Genomic DNA, 19,127 nt, shown 5'->3' on the forward strand with positions numbered 1-19,127 from the left:
TTGCTGTTTTATGATAACATTTTCAGCGTTTAGACCAAAAAACCTTTGTAAATGTGTAGTTAAAGTTATTTTTCCAACCCATTCCAAAAATTACAAACCTTCCTGATACCAAACGGCAATCCCACCAGTACTCAGGAAGCCTGAGTCCACATGTTTAAGCTCTTTTTGATTTCATTCAATTATTAATTTATACCTTACACAAGATCAACAAATAAAACATAACAAATACAGAGAAATGCCATGGTTACATACTGTAGAGGGGCTAATGTCCCTAGGTCTGTTGGTACAGTGGAGTCCCAATTTATCCGAACTTCGGTAATCCAAAAGTCTGCTTATTCCAAGACAAAAAAAAATTTTTTTTTAATTTTGTTTTTTTCTGCTGTCTCTATTGGGTAAAGTTGAAACTACTAGCACCGTCGCGTTGATGACATTAATGCAGTTTATTGTCAACACAAAAAGTGATGACCCTGTACATGCTGTCACCGCGTATTTGCATACCACTTTGATATCTTAGTTCCAGTGCAAATGAAGTCCATTTGAGAGTCAAGAGTCTTCTTATTTATTTCTTAAAAATAAACAAATTGTGGTTTTACTTTGTTAGAAGCTGTTCACTTTATTTTGATGTGTTAAAACAGAAAAATCTGGTAAAAAAGGTTTCAATAGGAAAAAAAAAAAAAAACTTAACTGAAGGTCTTAACATGTTCGTAATAGTTTTTATCTTTTAAAAATAAGTTTTACTATTTCCCGTTCTATCCAACCTTTTACCTATTTTATCTTGCTTTGGCTGGTTTGGATTGAATCATTGAGACTCTTATTGCATTTGCTCACCAGTCTTAATTTCCTGCTAACATATTTATTGCTTTTTTTCTAGGAACGCATTAAACTTAATGCTATGTCCCCTCCATTCATCGATCACAAAAGATGAACAGGAGAAAGTGGTTCAATATGCTCCTGAAGATACAAGAAAAGTAATTCTCTCCACCAATATAGCAGAGAGCAGTTTGACAATTCCAGATGTCAAATATGGTAGGTGTTAGCCTAGGCCTTAGCCTCCATAAGCTCATTTCAACTTTCAAATTTGAATAGTTGATAATTATTCTCCTTCTTTCTCCCTCTATATTACTATATAGCATATGGAGAAAGTATTGTTTTCATCAAAATTTTCTAGTTTGAGTTTTGAGTGGATATATTCGTTTTGGGTCCCCCTGAAGCCTAGCTCTTCTACCTTAAAAGCTATCACGTTTAGCCTTCAAACTTTTAATTTCTGGGGTCATCCATGGATCAGGTCCTTGTTTTGTCACACACTTTGTTAGGATGAGAGCATGCTTGTCAAAGAGATTTAATATGGAAGATTTTAGCTCATGAACCATTTCATTCACGGAATTTAAATTTTGAATGAAGTGTCATGGAGTTTATTGAACATCTAGCATGAATTGTGCCACATTCATATTTTTAAGATCCTGATATTTAATAAGCTATGCTTTGGGTTTAGGAGATTTGATTGTGTACACACAGAAAATGAGGTCATGTTTAGATATTGAAGGGACTGGAAGCTGCCCATGGTGAATTATATCTTGATGATTGGACACGACAATTAGATCTAAGAGGGTATCATAATTGGCAACATGATGTGTGGGTTCAAGTGGAAGTACTGTTAGGTTGTTCATGATTCAAACATGTAAGTTTTTGAAAAGTCTAGAGGTGATCCGATTTCCCGAACTCAACCCAGACCTTTAGTATGCACCGTTAGTGCTGTTGTTAAACCTGAAGTTGTTCCTCTAAGACGCAGGTTTAATTTCAAAAAGGCCAACTGGACGGGTTTTAGGGAGATCATTGACAGAGAAATCACCAATATCCCTCCACAACCTGATATGTACGACTTCTTCGTCAAGCTTGTCCAGCAGGTTTCGAGAAAAATTGTACCTAGAGGCTGTCGAACCCATTACATCGCAGGACTCTGAAGAGGCAAAGCCACTGCTAGAACGATACCAAGGTCTCTTTGACAATGATCCCTTTGCTGAGGACATACTTCAAGCAGGTGAAGAGCTTATGTCAGTCATTGCCAAAAACCGCAAAACTTAGTGGTGTGATCTTGTGGAGAGTTTAGATATGCAGGTGAACAGCAGACGGGCCTGGAAGTTCCTCAAGAACATAACTGGAGATGTGAAAAAACCAAAAGACAACTTTACAACAGTTACTGTCGATCAGGTCGCTACCAATCTTCTTTTAAATAGCAAAACCTATGGAAAGAAATACCGGAAGCCTGATGTGTGTGATGTGGCAAGTGAGAATCGCTTCCTGGAGGAACCATTCACCATGTCTGAGCTAACTGCAGTCATTACCAGCTTAAAGACGAATAGAGCTCCAGGTATTGACGAGATCAGAGTCGAACAACTTAAGAACCTAGGTAAAAATGCCATGCAATGGTTGTTGAGCCTCATGAACATGTGCGTAAGCCAAATGCATATACTGTACCAAAAGCATGGAGAAAGCCCGTGTGGCTGCACTGCTCAAACCTGGGAAAGATCCAAACGATCCTAAGAACTATCGACCTGTTTCTCTAATGCCACAACACATATAAAATCTTAGAACGTCTGATACTCAATCGAATCGGCGATTTTCTGGAACAAAAGATCATTCCACAACAGGCAGGCTTTCGATCAGGCAAGTCTTGTTGTGGCCAAGTTTTAAACCTGACCCAACACATTGAGGATGGGTTCAGGCCCGGTCTGGCCAGGGTGGCTAGTCGGCGATCCCCGAGGGCCTCCGGCTCAAGGGGGCCTCCAAAAGCCAAAAAATCAATTCAAAAAATTTAGTTATAATAAAAAAATATTTTGTTTAACTGTTTCACAGCAACGTAGTCTTGCAAAAACAATTTTAAATAAACAATACTCAATTTTTTGACAATTTTTTAATTGAATTACAGTAAGGGGTAGCCCCTAAGTACAGTGATAGTCAATCGGTACTAGAGGATAGTCACCGATCTCACTGCAATGCACCGTTCGAATCAGCTCAGTGCCCAGCGCTCTGCGGTAGTGACGAGACATTGCCGTGCCGGCGCGTCTGCGATATGTCTGGTGTCTGGACTCAAGCAGACAGCTTAGCGCTTGTACTAGTTGAGCGGAGCGAGCGAAGCGAGCGTAGCTCTTTGTATAGTGATGGGACAACCGACTGGAAAAAACTATCGACTAGTCAATTTGTCAATCAGTTGTTTTTAAAACCAGTGGTTTGTTTTCAGTCGAATGAAAAACCGAGAGAATTCCACTACAACAACAACTGGTGGCGTTCAATCGGTGCAGTGGTTTCAGTAATTGCAAAGAAAATTATCGAATATAATTTTACTTTAAACATTAAAGGTTTGCTGCTTGATTCCTATTGTTTGTTGTCAATTTGCATTAATATTTTGTTACTTTGGTATAAAACGTAATAGAATTACAACATTCACAATTAATTAAACATTTTTAGTTATTACATGACTGCAAGATTTAAATTATTCAGTAGGCCTAATGTCTCTAACTCAGTATAACAAATATTCCTATTTGTTTGTTACCTGGTTTTTAAAACAGATTTTACTACAGGCATTAAAATCTAAATCATCAGTATATAAAACACAGTGTCTTGGCAATTTTATATTTTTTTAAACAACAAAAATAAATGCAATTACATTTTATGTATCATCACTAAAAACTGTTTCCAATTCCTGTCCGTCAGTTTATCTACAACTGATTTTATTCAACCAGTCAGCCTCATCTCAACACCAAAAGGTCGAGTATGGTGTTACGACTATAGTTTAATCACCGACGACTGTTTCCAGTCATCCCTACGTAGTTGGTTATGACGTATTGTTTGAAAAATTACTAACACGTGAATTGTTCAGTTTATAAAATGAAACGTGTGCACCCAAGTGGCGCAAGTAAAATAAAAACGGAAAGGAAATATTTCAAAATAAAAACAAATTAAATTCAAACTGCTTGAACTTATGGTTAGCAGGTTAGCTGGTTTCAGTTCCGATTCTGCTAACAATGAGAAGTCGCAAACAGGCAGGCGGAAATCATCAGAAGTTTTTTGTAAGCCTTACAACGTTTAAATTAAAATACTTTTGATTATTTCTGTTTGTCTTTGTTGCTGAAGTACAACTATGGAGTAAAGTGTGTGATAAACAGTAAATGTGGTCCATTCATAGATGTATTCAAAATTCAAAAGTGGTACGTGATTTGCTTTTTTACCATGTATGGCAAAAACTCTAAGAACTAGGTTTTGGTCTTATTTTTAAATTGAAGACTTAAGACAATTTTAAGAATAGGCCTTTAAATTTTATGGCAGCTGTAAAGGTAAATAGAAATACGAGCAAATTTTATAACAAATTTAAATTGATTGATACCTTGGAATTAAATTTATAAATACAAAGATTTTAATTTATGGAAATTTAGCAATTATTAATTTAATAAAAATTATCAAAAACTTTTAATCATTTAAAACCACATTAGGCCCCTTTTATGAACCTGCGGCATGCGGCAAACATATATGCTAACTAATTGTTGCCGTGAGAGCACCCCATGGTCCTTGTTTTATTTCTGACTGGGGGCCTCAAATCACCATCTAGCCGAGGGCCTCCAATGGAGCCAGACCGGCCTGGATGGGTTTGAGAGAAAACAGGTCACGGGTGTTGCTTTTGTAGATTTAACAGCCGCCTACGATACCGTAAACCATCGAAGACTCTTGGGAAAAGTGTACAGCATTAACAAAGACTAGTGATGGCCGGATCCAAGAAAATGTCGGTACCGGATCCGGATCCGGTTCTTGAAAAAATCGGATCTGGATCCGGATCTTCGGATCCAAATACAGATACTTTTTTTGTTTTTTCAAGGGCGGGTTTTTTAAATAAAATAATTTATATGGCTAGGCAATGTCAAAGACTAACTGTGTCCATATAAAAACACTTAATATGTGTTGTTATTGAAAACAAAGTTATCACAATTCTACGTTGCGCAATGATTATCTGATTATCGATCGTAATTTTGAGGAGATACAAAAGAGATAAACTACCACCTATCGCGTTGTCTTTTAACACAGCTATTCGTATCGTAATCTACAACGCAGTGCGAGTGTGTGATTGGCTAGTCGCTATGACGACACACGGTTGCCGTGACAACCTACAGTGCGCACTGAGCACTGCGCCTTGTGTGGGAGGGGAGATTATACCAGCAAACTATTTCAGGAATTCCATTTTGGGACGGATGAAAGATAAGGAAGAAACAAAAAGTGGTCATGTGTGCAAATGTAGTGGGCGAGACTATAAGGCTATAAACGAGTATTGTCGCGTCGTTGTTCCTTGTTTGTTTACTTTTTCAGGTTCCCTATCAAACGCCCCTATCTGCTATCTCTCTCTTTCTCCCTCTCTCTCTCTCTAACGATGTACTGATTAAACAGATTGTGGTTGACGACTTTTCTACTTATGAGTTTCCCTGCGGTTATTTTAGTTCAATCAATCCCATAACCTTTCTATCGTTTATCAAAATAATTAATTAATCTGTTTTGTATTTTATTTCCTTTAACCCTTTCAGTGCTAGGCCAATAATTCATATTTTGTAAAACTTTTTTGTTTGCCTTTTAATTCCATTACCCGTTGTTGAATTTTAACTGTCATGTTGTCACTATTTTATTAATTAGGCTAATTTTGAATAATAACACAATAAGAAAATATATAAGAAAGATAAATCCCGGTATTTGTAGTAAACATCAAATAAAACTTAGTTTTTGTTGTAATTTTCCTGGTTTTCCTATAAATTTTTATGTTCTGATAGCATTATTTGAAACCGAAATCTCACAAAATCAAAAGACATATAGTTTACAATGTAATATTGAATTTAACCCTGATTTAGTTGGACAAGGTTATTGTAATATAGCAATTTTAGGGAAACTAATGTTTTGCAGCAAAGTCTCAGGAACACATTTACTACTACTAAAACTAAAAGATTGCATCTAAATAGTCCGTGACTAGCTGGTGCTGCTACCTAGTAACGCATTGAACAACCATCTGCAGCGCTATCTGTTCGCAATCGGTGGCGACAGCTTAAATACCGGGTTTTGACTCCCCAGTTTTCAAGCACAGATAGCCGAGAAGGCTAGGGCGTGTGTCACTTGGCCAGTGGCATTCGTCTGCTCGGGTTCGAATCCCGTCCTGTGTGGCAAATAATTGGTGACCTGTGTGTTTGTAGCGATATACTACAACCACTGGGGCATAGTGAGGTGTTCATAATCCTTGGTTTAGACATACACCTCGAAATCATCGGATTGGGCGAATCTTTTAGCTAAGTGGTTGGTAGTGTATCCTATAAACATGCAGGTCACCTATGGCCGTTTTGCAATTTTTTTGTAAATAACCTTCCTCTCTATATCCCTCAGGGTTTTTTAAAACAACGATATATCGTTTCATAGCACTGAAAGGGTTAAACCAACCCCTATTTACCATCTGTATTTTATAGAATAAAATGTTTGTTTATAAAGTTTGACTGGCCACACAATTTTGTACCTATTTTATTTTGTATAAAGTAACAGTTACTTTGATGTTTATATATATATAGACCTATATATATCTATCAATAAGTGCTGCGTGCTGTAATGAATGCTTTTTATTATCAAAATAAGTAATGAATTATTAATTTTTGATAATACATTGATCATTGAATATCATAATGTCATGTAGTTTCCTATTTGTAACTTGCAAATAATAATAATTGATAGTTAATTCTGGAAAATGAAAAATAGTGAACGCATTCATAAACCTGTTGTCAAAACAGCAACGCGGGTGTACGGGTTTATTGTTTCAGAGGCTAGGGTGTTTCAAGGACAAAGTGTTGGGCCTCCCGGCTTAGGGGGGGGGGGGGAGGGGTGGTGGTGAGACTGTGTGAAGGGGAGAAAACTGGTTTTGGCTATTTATTGATTAGTTCACCGACCCTTCTAGACAACAAAATTGAGTGACGGTATTAAATCATCGTGTTCTGTATTTCATTTTTTGTTTACTTTGTGTGTTGCTCTATTAATTTTAGTGTTTTGGTCCATTTCCTGTTCCTCCTGGTCCCTTGCAAATTGTATTATCAATGCTAAATAATTGTGGTCAATTCAAATTATATTTTTGATTATTCAAATCTCCTACACAAAAATACAAAAGTCAAACCAGGCAAGAAAAAAACCTGCTATTGTAATCCCCGTACCCAGCCATTTGGGAAGAGGTGAAAGTCTAGTCTAAATATAGCTCAAGGTCTCACCCTTCCCTTCCCCCCCCCCAACCCCCTACTCAATGTTGCTATTCCGCTCATTTTGAGGTCATTGCACAACCCCTCCCTCCCTTCTATTGTTTTGCCTTTATAGTGTTTCTATTCTGACTTTTATAAACATAAATTTATTGCTTACGTAACAGTTCAGTAGTGGAATTTTGGTACTTTCCTGTTAAAGGGAACATTCATTATTATCGATGATTTTTTTCTCGATGTATCGATATTAACAAATTGAAACATATCAGCTGACAACTACGATTAATATTGTTCGGTATCAACAAACAAAAATAAAATGAAACTATTCTAAAAAAATAACCTAACATAACTAACCAAACTTGCTGTGTAACATTTAAAAATTCCGTGTTTACCTTGCCTTTTCTGTTATCTAAACGAATTTTTAAATAGTACAACAAGTTTGGTTGGTTATGTCAGGTTAGCTTAGAACAGTTTCATTTCTTAATCCATATAATAGTCTCTTTTAGCCTAAACAAGATCAATTGTCAATTTGTAATGGATCAGAAAACAAAAATATTGATATATCGAAAAAATCATCGATAATAACGAATGTTCCCTTTAACAGGAAAGTACCGGAATTTTCTATTGTGAAACAGTAGGCCTACTTTAAAACAAAATCACTACCGATCATCTGTATATCTAATTCCGTAAGCCCAAAATTTTACAATGAAATTGTGAGCGAACTGGAGGCCGTAGAAAGCTGGGAGAGGTCTCAAAAGTCTGGGCATGAAATTTTGGGGATGAACATGACAATTTTCATTTTTCTTAATTATGCACCAAAAGGTTATTACAGAATAAAATAATTCACATTTAAATAGCATGGGAATCTAGGTCGTGTCTGCTTTGTTTACTTTAAAACATGTGGTTTAACTTTATTTAAAGCATATGGTAATATCATTGACTATTAATTGGCTACAGAAGTTGTATTAATAGTCAAAGGTAGTATATGTACTGTATGTAACTATAGTACATTTGAAAGTAAACATGCGTGCAAATGAATATGAAACAACATTTTGTGATTGGCTTCTACGCTTAGGTAATGGAACCATAGAGAGCAATAGGGCAATACCGGCAATTGACATTCCATATAACTTTGTTCTGTCTGATTGTGCAATTGTACAACATGTTTATGGCAACTCAATAAATCCAGAAAATATTCAAAACTACTCCAATCAAATAATTGTATGTCCTTTAAATGAACAATGTGATAATTTAAATGAAGAAGTATTAAAAATCATCGAAGGAGACTATAAGGAATCCTACAGTAATGATGAAGTAGTTTCAGAAGAACCTACAGAGAGGTTGAACATACCAATTGAGTTTATAAATTCAATTACACCATCTGGAATGCCACCACACAAATTAGTTTTAAAAGTTGGTTCAATAGTGATGCTCATAAGAAATATGAACCTAGGGTCTGGATTAGTTAATGGAGTACGATTGGTTGTGTTGGGTATGTCTGAAAAAAGTGTAAAGTTAGAAGTAATTACTGGAGTAGGCAAAGGGAACATATTTTTCATACCAAAAATAAAACTAATATCTACAGATCCTAATATGCCCTTTAAATTTACAAGGATTCAATTCCTATTGCGATTAGCTTTCGCTATTACTATAAATAAAGCGCAAGGCCAAACCTACTCAAAAGTTGTCATTTATTAGAAAAAACCAGTGTTTACCCATGGTCAACTTTATGATGCATTTAGCCGGGTAAAGCGGCCAGATGACGTTAAAATAGTAATAGAACCAAATAAAGACCAAGGAATGGACCAAAATGGATATTATACAATAAATGTTGTTTTCAGAGAGATTTTGTTACTGAATTAGTATTTTACAATTTGGAAGATGACATTATCTCTATGTGTTGTGTTTTTCTAAGTGAATTTGTCTATATTCAAAGAATTGTATATATATTTAATTAATAGTCATGAAGATTATTATTGAAAATGTTCTTTTGTTGTATTATGATTAGAAAATTTATGTTATAAACACACCACATGAAGAGTCCTTTCGAATTTTTATCCTAAACAGAGTAGACATAAAAATGAATTATGCAGGTATGTGATAACTATTATACATAATTATAATATACAAAAAATTTAAACGATAATTCAAGGTAGGGTACGGTAACCCATGAGACAATTAATTTTTATAAAATAATTATTAGAATATATTACATATATATAGGGGCTATTGCCCCTACAAGCCACTAGTGCAGGGCTTGTAACAGGTTATTTTTTTATTTTTTTAATTTTTTTTTCTCTTGGTTATTTTTTGTTATTTTTTTTTGGAATTTGGTTTTTTTTTTTGGGGGGGATTTTGGTTATTTTTTTATTTTTTTAGGGCAATTAGGTTTTTATTGATCAATTTTGATGAAGCTCGTAAAACTTTTAAAACTCATGAAATGCCCCCAATGAAGAGGGGTAGGATTAGTAACATAAACCAAAATGAACATAGATTTATATTCTTGTCTTTGTACATTTGATTCTGTATTTAAGACCTGTGACTTTATACATATTTGTATGTGTACATATTGTTATGCTATTTAAAATTAACAATTTGTTTAAATAATTAATACCTGTTTTATTTGGTTTATGATACTTGTCAACCTGAACTGAGGGGGAAATTTCCCGCTCCAATCCGTTTATTACAGATTGTAGTTAGCGTCAAACTAGCCAGTTTCAACAATTAATGAATGAATTAAGTAGATTTTCTGGCTGGTTAACCAACTTAACAATATCAAAGTGTTATAATATTTTGTAACTCTCTTGTTCTCTGTATAAAGAGTAAGAGATTTACAAGATCGCGACATTAAGTTCAAATATATATAATGATTTATTGCTATTTCAAGCAGTGTGAATTCGCTTGTACTTCTTAAAATAGTTTGTAAAGAACCTATAATAAACCTAATAATTAAGAGTTATGTTTAACTTTGATGTTTCATTCAATATATATTTTTAATTTGACGTTAACATTTATCTAAGTAAAAAATGTTAGTATTAGGATATTAATTATATTTGTTTTTGTATTTTTTGTCTAAATAAGTGTTTAAAAAGGAAAAAAATTGAAAAAATAAGGGGAGGATGGGAGGACTTTTTTCTATTTTTTCATTTTTTTATTATTATTGCCTTAGTAGATTGTCACTCACCTAGTTCAAAATTATCCTATGTCATTTTTATTGCCTACATATTTTTAATATCCCAATAAAATGCCGGTTTTTGTAATTTTTAGCGACATTTTGGGTTTATTGAAGGTTATTTTTTGGTTATTTTTTTTATAATTTTGGTTATTTTTTTTATTTATTTTTACCTCAAGAACTGTTACAAGCCCTGCTAGTGTTATTCTATTCTGTGTCAAGTCAGTAGACAATTGACAGTCAGTCGCCGGCGACTGCTGTGAGTTGACCTATTCTGTCGTGACAGCTATAAAAATAGGTTAGGACAACTACCTCTTGCTTATTTCTATATTTGTATTACTGTAGAATCTACAGTAATACAAATTATCCATCATTTTATGTAAACACAAGTTACATTTTAACAAATATTGATTTTTTAGAATTTTAAAGCAAACTGGCGAGTTCAAAGATAAGCTCGAGTTTCAAGGCCGTACTCTACTCGAACTCGAAATCTCAAATACTCGCCGGTTTTGTGTTAATAGTAAAAAAAAAAATCGGATCCATTAAAACCTGATCCAGCCCAAGGTCCGATTTTTTGTGGATCCGATCTGGCGTCGGTTCTAGCTCAGATCCGGCGGATCCGGTAGTCCGATATCCGGATCCGACCATCACTAACAAAGACTATCAGCTGACTTCAATGATTGGCAATTTTCTTCATAACAGGTGGGAGGAATCAAAGAAATGGATTGCTTCAGGGTAGAGTCTTAGCCCCAGCTCTTTATAACATATATACTAACGACCAACCGTTGCCAAACGCTACACATCAGTATATATATGCAGATGATACGGCGGTGGCGGCACAAGGTAGGAGTTTTCAAGAGTTGGAATAGAAGCTGACTACTACTCTAGTTGAACTTTCCCAGTAGTATGACGCAAATCACCTCAATCCGAACCCTGCTAAGACCCAAGTTTGTGCCTTTCACCTAAACATTAGAGAAGCAGGCCGTGAGTTGAATGTGACGTGGCGGGGAGACCGTCTTGAGCATTGTCCTACACCCAAATATCTTGGTGTCATACTGGACCGCACACTGACATTTAAAGCACACTGTATTGCGACAAGGTGTAAAGTCTCAGCGAGGAGTAATATCATCAGGAAGCTCACCAGCAGATGCTGGGGTGCTATCTCTAATGTCCTCAGAACCTCAGCTTTAGCGCTCAGTGTGTCAGCTGCGGAGTACGCTGTACCAGTATGGAATGCATCGTCACATGCAAAAAAGATTGACATTGCAGTCAATGACATGGCTCGGATTGGAACTGGGTATTTGAAACCAACCCCAGTACACAAACTCTATCCTGTCATAGGGATCGCCCCTCCATCAATCCGACGTAATGTCGCTGCCGACGTAGAAAGGACTAAGCAAGAGACGGACCATCGTCACCCATTACACGGCCACCAACCTGTAGAATGACGGCTTCGGTCCAGAAAGAGCTTTCTATCACGGACACGAGTTTTGGACGGAACACCCTCAAGCAATCGGGTGGCAAGGTGGGAGGCCACGTTGACTAACCCGAGACCTACATTACACGGTGTGGAAGACCCTAAATTGAATCAGGGTCGAGGTACCGAAATGCAAGACAAACATGCAGAAATGGGGTCTCTTACCAGACGAAGAATTTGCAGACGAAGAAAACATCTTGTGTGCAAGTGGTGCTGTTCAGGATCCTGGCCATCTGCTGATCCGTCCACGCCTAGACCAGCCTTGCACAATAGATATATCGGTAGCTAATTTTTGGAAAAGCAAAATCTGATTTCCGGACACGGAAAGTAAGTAGTAGCCTGTGATTGGGTGATTGGTAACCATGGCAACTTGTTGAATGGATGGATGAAGAGAAACTCAAGAAAGAATAGAAGAGCAAAGAGAAAGAATAAGCGATGTTTTTATGTCATTGTTATCTTTATCTGTGTTTTTACGACTGTTGTTATCATCCATAAGTAGTGTACACTATCTATTCTACAGGGTTAGGCAAAAGTCTGGAACCCCCCAGTTAACTTTTTAACACGTCACATTAGGAAAACTAGGGGTCTGCGGGTCAGACTTTTTTGGTTCGGGTCGGGTCGGGTCGGTCCGATAATTTTGGTCCTCGGGTTTCGGGCCAAAATCGGGTCGGGCCAAAAATTATTATTACCGGATTTTTTATATTTTTTTAACTCCTATCTGTGTTTTTAATATTACAGTAGACCCCCTCTTAACCGACCATAATGGGACCGGACCTAGGTCGGATAACTCAAAAGGTCGGATAAAACGGGCAATCCCTAAAATCATAACATAATGAAGTGCTATTCATTTGGAATTATATAATCATTATTTTGAAGTCATACTTGCATTATTTATAAAATAAACTACTCTTATCTCCTTTTTCAAGTTGATAGAAAAGTCACAAATAAACACAAAACACGGTTAAGTCAAATATGCCTACTTTCAGTGGAATATATTATAATACTAGACAAGAGTCAATAAAATTCCTATTTTAATAACTTAAGTACTGTAATGGATGCTTTCCACAAACATCGTAATTCAGTACAGAACCTTTTGTCTACAAGCGACCATTTTGTTACAAAACAGGACGTTTATTTATAGCCTCTCACTGGAGGCTCGAGGCACAAAAACTATCTTGACCTTGGAGTTGTTAACCCCCCTTCCCTGCCTTCCCTACAAGTTGCGTTGTTTGTTTAATCCGGCGATAAGATAATCAGTAATCAGTTATCAAAATCGTAACGCACTTTATGATGTTATAAATTTGCCGCACAGATAACAAATCAGATCAGATGTGCTCGAGCTACGAACGATGATGGCAAACTAAAAATAGGCTATGCTATATTTTTTGTGATCAACACAAAATAACTTATTGTTAGTCATATCCTGTGGAGATAAGCGTATGGTTAAGTTCTCATCGCCCAGCGTGGGAGCGGAAATGCCGAGATTCCTAGAAAGCGGCGGTTAAACCGAGCTGCTCTCAAAGCAAGGTCGGTTAAAACAAACTGTATTATTTTACGATCGAAGGCGGATAATCCGATTATCGGATAATACGAGGTCGGATAAGAGGGGGTCTACTGTACTTGAAAATAACATATGGGAAAAAAATGTATTTATGTATATTATTTCATGTTCATAACTTATTTACAGCTTAGAAGTTGCCTCAACTGCAAGAAAGAAGAAAATAATTTTTTTTATCAAGCCATTCTTTCCCATTTTCATAACTGTTGAAATATCTAAACAGCTATATTACAACAAGTTTGTAATGGAACTTAATATAAAAGGATCATAAACAAATCAATTAACCTTATCACAAGTTTAGGGCCTGTGGACTGGCTTCAAGACTGCAAGCAAGAAGAAAATAAAAATTCAATGTTTCCACCATGCAATATGAATCATTCATTCCCTGCCTCCTAACCTCCTAAGTACAAAAACCTCACACTTACAATAGCATTATTAGTTACATCATCATAAATAAAGAATTATCTATTATTGGCATTAGTAGGCCTACAGCTTTACATAGGAATTATTTTTTATAGGGCCTAAAATAGTAATAGACTAAGCAACATGACAAGTGGAGAACTCATTGAAGAAAAGATATTGTGTAAACTAATTTACTATAAAACTCTAAAACAGTAAAAATAGCACACATACATTGTTTATGGTATAGTTATAGTAAAGACTGTAAAAATTGCATATCATGTCATAGGTACACAGTTATAGATACACAGTTATAGGCACAGTTATAGGTATTGCAAGAGATCCTAAAACAACTGATTTTAGCTAATAAATGAAAAGAATTAAAAATCCATAAACTCAAGTCAAACAATATCACAATTATTAGGTACCCAAAAAGGAACTCTTAATATATAGAAAATTATATTAAATCAAGAGAAAAGAAAGTTAAATGCTAATTTGGCAACATAAGCAGACAACAGAGACATTATAGTGCCCTAATTAGCAACACAACTCAATGTTTTTATACTGTTAAGTCAATGTTTTTGAAACCGTAGGGTCTTTTTCTCGGAAGGAAGGGTAGTAGAATGTAAACAAAAAACCATGAATCACTCTCACAGCCGGGCCCGGGGACACTCAAGGTTACAGACCCTCCACCTCCCCTCCCCTTCCCTCTTACACAACCCGAGCCAGGCCCGGGGACACTCAAGGTCATAGACCCTCCCCCTCTCCCGCCCCTATTACACCACCTGGTTGTTCCAATTGCTGACAAAATGCAAGTAACGAAACAAGGAAGTAGAGACAAAAAGATATATTTTCTTTATTCAAAAATATAAAACTGTTACAGATAATTTATAAAGAAATTAATTCATGGTAGTTTGTGTCTTGTAAATATTGTATTGGATCTTAGAAATATCTTTTTTGAAACTCTATCTAACCTAAGAAAAAAATAATTTTACTGATGAAAACTTTCATAAAATAAAATTATAAAATATTTAGGCCTAACCTCTTTGTAGACTTGCTGATACTTGATACTTAAAAAAAAAAAAAATGAAATAGTGACCATACAATGCCTAACCAGACGATAAGAAGTGTTGTTTTGTTTTGTTACTGAATGACAAAAAGGACAATAGGAAAATAAAAGAACAAGATACAGATCTGTACACTATATCAGATATTTCTTCTGTTTATAATTTATTATGTAAATAAAATACTAAAATATATTTTAAACTAGGTATGGAATAAACAATAAATAATTAAAATGGGACCTCTGGATAAATAGTCTTTCTTTTGACTTCGTTTTCTTTGCACTGTTGAGTCACGGCTTTTGTTTTGTCAGTAGACGACTGTAGTGATGTGACGAGTCGGGTACTTTCCTGACTCGAGTGACTCGACTCGCCAACTGCCGTGAACTCGAGTTACGAGTCGAGTCAGACTCAACTCGAGACGTTCCGAGTTCGTGTGAGTTCGGCATTCTCCGTACGAGTTCGTTTTGCGAGTCGGCCGACTCGGTACCGGCCAATAGCGTGTCAGCATTATGAGTCGACTCGACTCGACTCGAGATGTTCCGAGTTCGTGTGAGTTCGGCATTCTCCGTACGAGTTCGTTAGTTTTGCGAGTCGGCCGACTCGGTACCGGCCAATAGCGTGTCAGCTTTACGAGTCGACTCGACTCAACTCGAGATGTTCCGAGTTCGTGTGAGTTCGGCATTCTCCGTACGAGTTCGTTAGTTTTGCGAGTCGGCCGACTCGGTACCGGCCAATAGCGTTGAATCTATGCGAGTTGACTCGTAAAGCTAAATAAATAAATAAATAAATAAATAAATATCTCTTTATTGTCACATAACATTTTCAATTATAGCATAGCTAAAAAACAGGTGACATTGTCAAATTATGTAATAATAACATTAAAAAGTAAATATAAATATGAATAGTTAGAAATTAAAGATTAATATAATAATTATAAACAATGTCTTAGAATAGAAATAAATTACAATAAAAGGAGATTAAGTGAAAGTTAAAGATGAAAATTATTACAGAATCGAGCTGTCCATTAAAAATTCATTAATGCTGTAATAAGTTTTACCTAGTAAAAAGTTGGCAAGGCTGCTTTTAAAAGAATTAGTATTTATTAATATTTTTAATTTTGGGTCCAATTTATTAAAAAATTTTTTCCCCATGTAGGAAGGTATTTTTTCAACAAGTTTGAGATTGTGTCTAGGATACTGAAAATTATTTTTGAATCTCGTATTATACGAATGCTCAAAGTTTCCGCTGCAAAATTGAGGGTAGTTGGATTGTACAGTTAGCAAGGTTTTATAAATAATCAAATTTGGAACTGTCATTATATTTAACTGTTTATAAATTGGTTTACATGAAGCTTTCCATGGTGAAAAAATTATGATTCGCAAAAACCTTTTTTGGACTTTGAAAATTCTATTTATATCTGTTGAGTAGCCCCAAAATTCAATACCATATTGAAGTATGGAGTAAAAATAAGCGTAATACATCATCACTGAAGTTTTTAAGTCTATTGTATCCCTTAAACATAAAATTTGGAAACAAGCAGAGTTGAGTTTGCCCAAAACATATTCAACACACCTATCCCACGCCAAATGCTTGTCAATGTACAGGCCTAAAAATTTAACATTTTCATCAGTTGAAAGCTGTGTGAAAGCATTTACATTTTGTCTATTCTGGGGTGTAAAAAATCTAACCAATTGAGTTTTATCTTGATTCATTTTCAATCCATTTTTATCAAACCAGTTCCCTAGCTCATCAAGACACTCAGTAACTTTGACAACTAATTCCTCATAATTTTTTGATTTGACAACTGCAGTAGTGTCATCTGCATACAGAATAAGACTATTGGAAACATTTTTAGGTAAATCATTTATGTATATAAGAAACAGAAGTGGCCCCAGAATGGACCCTTGAGGCACCCCGACTGTAATTTCCTCCCAATTAGATTTTATTTCTTGATTATTTTTAGTTATTTTCGTCCTTTGGAAGCGAGCATTTAAGTAGGATCCAAGCCAAGATATTGATTTAGTTGAAAATTTATAAAATGCTAATTTCTTTAGAAGAAGGTTGTGGTTAACACAATCAAATGCCTTGGACAAGTCACAGAACACACCCATTGTGCTCTGCGACCCATCCAAGGCCCATGCCACCTCATCGATGAACTCAGCTAAAGCATTCATTGTGCCAAGGCCTTTTCTAAAACCGAACTGTTTTTCAGAAAATATATTAAAAGCTTCCATAAAATTTGTGATTTGGTTACAAGCAATCTTCTCAAACACCTTGGAGAATGTAGGCAGGAGTGATATTGGCCTGTAATTGTCTGGGTTATGTTTTTTCTCCCTTTTTAAAAAGAGGTTTAAGCTCTGCAAATTTTAAATGATTTGGGAAAATATTGGTTTGAAAAGATTGATTTATGATAATTGAAAGAGGTTCAGCTATAGAATTGGAAACAGTTTTTATAATGTCAAGAGGAATTTCATCCCAGCCTGCTGATCTTTTATTACTGAAAGATTTAATAACTTTAATTACATCTGTCTTATTTATTGTTTGAAAATCAAACTTTTGATTTTGAGAATCTGTAATCGAATTTTGTGTAAGCCTTAATGCCTCACATTCAGAAGGAGATAACCCGATTTCTTTTGAGATATTAACAAATTTAGTATTGAAAAATTCTGCAATATCGTTAGCATTGCTGAGTGTTTTATTGTTTACCTTAATGTCGGGGAAATCATAATCTGCCTTAACCAGACCCAGTTCAGATTTGATTACGGACCAAGCAGCCTTACTCTTGTTTTCAGATTCTCTAATGAATTTAGCATTACACAATTTTTTAGATCTATTACATATTTGCTTGAAAATGACCTTATACTTTTTAACATAATTAATAAAATCAACATCATTAGATGTTTTAGCTAGTTGACTCAACTCTCGTTTCCTTAAGCTAGATATTCTTATACCTTTGGTAACCCATGGCTTTTTTTTATTTCGAACTTTGTTATTGTAAAACTTGAGAGGGAAAGCCTCCTCAAATATGTTTTGAAAATTTTGGAAAAAATTTACACAGTTTTCATCAAAGCAGTTTTTGGCATTTACATTCCATGTGGTCACTCTCAATTTACCTACAAACTTGTTAATATTGTTCTCAGAGAATAGCCGTTTTTTACTTTTGAAATTTTTGTTTTGTTTGTTATTGTTATCAGAATTACTAAAAATATTTATAAATATTGCCCTATGGTCAGAAAGACCTAACTCCACATTCATTGTTAAAACTGAGTTTTGTGACTTCATTTTATGTGTTAAAACATTGTCAATGCAAGACTTTGTAGATTTGGTGATTCTTGTAGGAGAAGAAAAATTGAGTATGAAACCGTACTGTTTTAACAAGGACATAAAGTCTAACCTTTGTTTGGGAAGGCTACAATCTTCTAATACATCTACGTTAAAATCGCCTGCTATAAATATATTTTTTGTTTTTGAAGATTTACACAACATTTTAAGTAAACTTTCCATCTTATATAAAAAAGATTTGAAATTTTCTAAATATGGAGTTCTATAAATTGAGATTACGATAACATCCAGAGTTACAATTTCGATACATGAGGCTTCAAAAACTGAATCTTTGTTTAGGACACATAAGTCATCTCTTACAATATATTCTAAATTATATTTTAATAAAATACAGGAACCGCCATGAGTACCTGCATCCCTGCATCCCTGCTGTGACGCTATTGGCCGAAAGCGAGTGCGAGTAAACTCGAGTCAACTCGTTACTTCCCGAGTTCGTTAAGGTTCGGCTTTCTCCGTATGAGTTCGGTTTCTTGACTCGGCTTTGGAGAGTCGGACTCGTAACGTTACGAGTTCGTGTAGCTTCGGCAATCTCCGTACGAGTTCGTAAAAGAACTCGAGTTGGAATTGAGTTGACTCGAGTTGACTCGACTCGGGTCTTGACTCGAGTCAACTCGACTCGCCAACTCAACTCGTCACATCACTAGACGACTGGCTCTGGCTAGTGACAGTTAGGCAATTGCTCTGTTGTGTCTTTGTTCTTAAACGTGAGCAAACTTAATATTTAATTCTAATTTTAACATTTTAATTCCTCTGTAATCTTACTAATATTATAAATGTGAAAGTTTGTGTGTTTGTTTGTTTGTTTGTTTGTTTGTTTGTTTGAAGTTCAATCACGCATAAACCACTGGATGGATTGGGCTGA

At 35.4% G+C, this 19,127-nt stretch overlaps 1 protein-coding gene across 1 annotated transcript in view; it reads left to right on the forward strand.

Moving 5' to 3' along the window:
* Window positions 1–19,127, forward strand: part of LOC128987429 (probable ATP-dependent RNA helicase spindle-E) — a 274,025-nt gene that overhangs the window by 54,401 nt on the left and 200,497 nt on the right. Inside the window, exon 8 of the mRNA XM_054408268.1 lies at window positions 872–1,026. Coding sequence (XP_054264243.1) covers window positions 872–1,026 — 155 coding nt within the window. The remainder of the gene's footprint in view (window positions 1–871; window positions 1,027–19,127) is intronic.

Source organism: Macrosteles quadrilineatus, unplaced genomic scaffold (assembly GCF_028750875.1).
Source record: "Macrosteles quadrilineatus isolate MER2022 unplaced genomic scaffold, UCM_ALF_1.0 Scaffold_2__2_contigs__length_208266976, whole genome shotgun sequence".
Classification (NCBI taxonomy): Eukaryota; Metazoa; Arthropoda; class Insecta; order Hemiptera; family Cicadellidae; genus Macrosteles; species Macrosteles quadrilineatus.